The sequence below is a fragment of the Sprattus sprattus genome (genome assembly GCF_963457725.1).
Source record: "Sprattus sprattus genome assembly, chromosome: 14".
Classification (NCBI taxonomy): domain Eukaryota; kingdom Metazoa; phylum Chordata; class Actinopteri; order Clupeiformes; family Clupeidae; genus Sprattus; species Sprattus sprattus.
Window position 1 is genome coordinate 2,535,828 of NC_137912.1, and position 5,000 is coordinate 2,540,827.

Below are 5,000 nucleotides of genomic sequence, written 5' to 3' on the forward strand. Positions count from 1 at the left end.
AGGGTTTATTCTCTACATAAGGCCATAGAGATTTGTTTTAATGTCCACACATGGTGGGCATTAACTCACAGTGTGAACTAATTGGGCCAGTAGCCAAAATCATGTTGACTTGTGCCAAACAGCTACACTGTAACAGCACCCTATGGCAGTCCAAAGCTGTGGATAAAGTCATTATTGAGCTGTATTAACCTCTGTGTGTTTTTTTCTGCATATCTGTAGCTTCAATTTTCGAATAATTTGTACACAAACCATTAACATTCTGTTTTCGGACGAATGGTCGGACATGCAGGGCCTTAATTCACATCATCAATGTGTTACGATAGATACTGCAGTGTCCTTGACCACTAAGCTGCCAGCCCAGGGGTCAGAGACTGCGAACATTCAATGTGTGTGTATCAGTGTTCACGTTCATATAGAAATTACTAAATGCTGTAGTACTGTAGCCGCGCAGTGGAGTGTGCGTCTCGCTTGAGCAGTCGTGACCTACATGTAGCTACTGTAGCTTTTACGCTGCCCGCGGACGGTGCCAAGGCTGCCTATTCCTCCAGAAGAGAAGAGCGTCAACCTCCGCCGCTCTCGACGCGCATAACGTGATGCTGAACCGAGAGGAGGCACGCTGGTGATTATACTCTGACTGCTACGGGTCCCCAATGGAGTCCACGGCTGCCTAATAACAGCATCAGAGGTGGCGATAGCACATCGTGATATGCTGAGGGGAATAGTGACCTCTGACGAGCTCTGACCGCTTGAAATTCAAAAAGGGATAACTATTACTGTAGGTAAGTGTGTCAGACCCTGTCATGGTTTATCGCGCTGGGATGTATTGACGCTTCTGTTTGCATACTTATACTCATTGAGGTTCCAGTTTCTTTATGCGGCAATCACAGCATTCTGTCGATTGGTTCGGTGCCGCGGCAATAACAGGCGTCTTTAAGGATTTAAAATACACATTTTACGTATTCCGTCACTCAAAACGTTACTGGTCAGCTCTGTTCAAAATGACTCTCGGTCCATTGCCTGGTGTATGCAGTAGGCTACTGTAAGAGGTATGACAGAAGCCACAGTGTACATGCGAAATACAAACAGTGCGACAGTGCGATGTACAAACAATAATTTGGGGGAAATCTAAAGATAACCGAGATTTCAGTCTTGGTTGAAATATCCGTAATCAGCCGAAATATTCTATATGTCATGTGCTATTGGTATAAGAAAACGCTGCTCCGAAGTTTGTATTATCAATGTTAGGATGTGACCGAATTAGTGAGGCTGTATTACTCCAATGTCCAACATTATTGCTTCTAAACAAAAAGCTCTTCCCCGACATGGTCGGTTAAAGGGGGCTAGTTGAGAAAGGAACTCTGCCAGCAGACTTCAAGTCAAGTTTTGGAAACCTGATAGGCGCGAGCAGCAGCATGCGCAGCTAGTCTAAAAATAATTCGCGCCGACAATATTCTGTGATTGCCGTCTACCAGAATTAACCCGGCGGGCAGGAATGAAACCCAGCTAATAAGGCATTTATTTCGGTAAGTTATTCGTTGTCTGTATTAGGCGTGATGGTTAAGGTTAGGCTTTGGTTGTGTCCATTCGGATGTGCCAGAATGTTTGTGAATTAAAACAATGACAGCGTTGGTTTCTGTGACGCTAGTAGGCATATCCCATTTGCCGTTAATGATTCTTCCTAATTCCTGTAACATTCAATGCCCACATATCACCTCAGAAATAGTGTAAATGAATAATGGCCATGCTGTTAGTTCTTGTTTGACATCGATTAGCCGTGATGTATTTCTGACCAGTTTTAGGCATAGCCCAGCACTGTTTGGTGTACTCAGCCCGTCCAGAATCAATGATAGAGTAAAACTAGATCAGTGGGACGGTGCAAGGTGGCAACGTTTTAATTTGAAAAAGCGCTTCCGGCAACATGACAGATAGCAGGCCACATATTTGAATGAGCTACCTTATCAGAGAGGTTAGACCTGGAGGTCCCGAGAGTCGAAGATAAGCTCCGCCAAGTGTTAATCCCCCACTTCAGTAAATGGCAGTGGTGAATCACACTGGACAAAGCCGTTATACAGCCAACGGCCTGTTAAACCGTAATGTTTTATTTTTTTTAGTTCCACTCCACGTTTTAAAATAACTACCAGAAGGCAATGCTGTGGCACTGTTTTGAAATCACTACTGGTCTTGTGTCTAACCTAAATAGATATATTTTGTAAAGCCATTACTCTGTTCAGATAGGCTTGTGGAACTCATTATATACCCAACAGGGAGAGCAGCGTTAATGAGGTCCATGTCATTGTTGTCATTGTCAATCTGTTGTCAAGGGCAACATGGTTCCTGTGCATCCTGTGGTCCTGCATCCTGAGGTTGTTCTTGCTCCTCCCCCCTAGGTGTTTTTGCACCAATCAGACGACATGGCCCTCTCCTTCTGCGGAAATGACCGGAACGACTCTTACAATGTGGATGTGGGAGTCCTCAACAATGGCTGCTTTGTGGACGCGCTCAACCTGGTCCCACATGTCTTCCTACTCTTCATCACCTTCCCAATCCTCTTCATCGGTGTGTGCTTGCATGTGTGTGTCTGTTTTTGTATGAGCAGGTGTGTGTGTGGAATCATGCATGCAAGGGTACAAGGTGTGTGTGTACATGTGTGTGTGGTAGGGGTACTTGTGTGTGTGTGTGTGTGTGTCTGTGTGTGTGTGTGTGTGTGTGTGTGTGTACATGTGTGTGTGGTGAGGGTACTTGTGTGTGGTGTGGTGTGGTGTGGTGTTTGTGTACATGTGTGTGTGGTAAGGGTACTTGTGTGTGGTGTGTGTGTGTACATGTGCGTGTGTGTGTGTGTGTGTACATGTGTGTGTGGTGTGTGTGTATGTACATGTGTGTGTGGTGAGGGTACTTGTGTGTGGTGTGTGTGTGTACATGTGTGTGTGGTGTGTCCTCTGTCCTCTCTTTGCAATAACCCAAGCACCAGTTTCTGTGAAATCTCCCTGATCTCCGATCGATCAAGGAGGTTATTTTGGTGCCGCTTGTCTGTTTGTTTGTCTGCAGGATTACGCAAAAACACACAGGATGACTCTCATGAAACCTGGTGGAGGGGTGGAGTAGCATGGGCCCTGACGGAGGGGTGGAGTAGCCCTGACGGAGGGGTGGAGTAGCCCTGATGGAGGGGTGGAGTAGCCCTGATGGAGGGGTGGAGTAGCCCTGATGGAGGGGTGGAGTAGCCCTGATGGAGGGGTGGAGGGGTGGAGTAGCCCTGATGGAGGGGTGGAGTAGCCCTGATGGAGGGGTGGAGTAGCCCTGATGGAGGGGTGGAGTAGCCCTGATGGAGGGGTGGAGGGGTGGAGTAGCCCTGATGGAGGGGTGTAGTGTGGGCCCTGATGGAGGGGTGGAGGGGTGGAGGGGTGGAGTAGCCCTGATGGAGGGGTGTAGTGTGAGCCCTGATGGAGGGGTGGAGTAGCCCTGACGGAGGGGTGGAGTAGCCCTGATGGAGGGGTGTAGTGTGGGCCCTGATGGAGGGGTGGAGTAGCCCTGATGGAGGGGTGGTGTAGCCCTGATGGAGGGGTGTAGTGTGGGCCCTGATGGAGGGGTGGAGGGGTGGAGTAGCCCTGATGGAGGGGTGTAGTGTGGGCCCTGATGGAGGGGTGGAGTAGCCCTGATGGAGGGGTGGAGTAGCCCTGATGGAGGGGTGGAGTAGCCCTGATGGAGGGGTGGAGTAGCCCTGATGGAGGGGTGTAGTGTGGGCCCTGATGGAGGGGTGGAGGGGTGGAGTAGCCCTGATGGAGGGGTGTAGTGTGGGCCCTGATGGAGGGGTGGAGGGGTGGAGGGGTGGAGTAGCCCTGATGGAGGGGTGTAGTGTGGGCCCTGATGGAGGGGTGGAGTAGCCCTGATGGAGGGGTGGAGTAGCCCTGATGGAGGGGTGGAGTAGCCCTGATGGAGGGGTGGAGTAGCCCTGATGGAGGGGTGGAGTAGCCCTGATGGAGGGGTGTAATGTGGGCCCTGATGGAGGGGTGGAGTAGCCCTGATGGAGGGGTGTAATGTGGGCCCTGATGGAGGGGTGTAATGTGGGCCCTGATGGAGGGGTGGAGGGGTGGAGTAGTGTGGGCTCTGATCGAGGGGTGTAGGGGTGGAGTAGTGTGGGCTCTGATCGAGGGGTGTAGCGTGGGCCCTGATGGAGGGGTGTAATGTGGGCCCTGATGGAGGGGTGTAATGTGGGCCCTGATGGAGGGGTGTAGGGGTGGAGTAGTGTGGGCCCTGATGGAGGGGTGTAATGTGGGCCCTGATGGAGGGGTGTAGGGGTGGAGTAGTGTGGGCTCTGATCGAGGGGTGTAGGGGTGGAGTAGTGTGGGCTCTGATCGAGGGGTGTAGCGTGGGCCCTGATGGAGGGGTGTAGGGGTGGTGTAGCGTGGGCCCTGATGGAGGGGTGTAGCGTGGGCCCTGATGGAGGGGTGTAGGGGTGGTGTAGCGTGGGCCGGGGAAGAACCCATTAAATCCCGGAGCGGATGCAAATTATTTTGCACTTTGGTTAACGTCGCGAGACCGGAGATCTGTGCTCTCCAAATTACCCTCTAGTTTCCAGTGTTCTTCCTGATGGAGTCAAGCACTCACACACACACACACACACACACACTCTCACACACACACACACACACACACACACACACACACACACACTCTCACACACACACACACACACACACACACACACACACACACACACACACACACACACACACACACACACACACACACACACACACACACACACACACACACACACACACACACAGACACACACACACACACACACACACGTTTAGTGTCCAGCATGCATTATTAAAGTCCAAAGGGGGCTGGAGCTGTAGCTGCCTCAAACCTCAGTGTGAGCACACAGGTCCATCAGAGAAAGACACGCCGGGGGGGGGGGGGGGGGGGGGGAGAGCAGTGCTGAATGCTACCGTAATGCATTAATGGCTTCCCACTGCAGATAATAGCATTGGACTGAG

At 51.2% G+C, this 5,000-nt stretch overlaps 1 protein-coding gene across 7 annotated transcripts in view; it reads left to right on the forward strand.

Annotated features, from left to right (window-relative positions):
- Positions 1 to 605: 605 nt before the first annotated feature.
- abcc9 (ATP-binding cassette, sub-family C (CFTR/MRP), member 9) overlaps positions 606 to 5,000 on the forward strand; it is an 88,131-nt gene continuing 83,736 nt past the window's right edge. For 5 of the 7 annotated variants that reach the window (XM_080851410.1, XM_080851419.1, XM_080851418.1 and 2 more), the window contains exons 1-2: positions 606 to 779; positions 2,388 to 2,556. In XM_080851410.1, coding sequence (XP_080707536.1) covers positions 2,412 to 2,556 — 145 coding nt within the window. In that variant the 5' untranslated portion in view covers positions 606 to 779; positions 2,388 to 2,411. Of the gene's footprint in view, positions 780 to 1,437; positions 1,524 to 2,387; positions 2,557 to 5,000 lie in introns of those variants that run through there. The other 2 variants (XM_080851415.1, XM_080851416.1) reach the window with 2 other exon arrangements.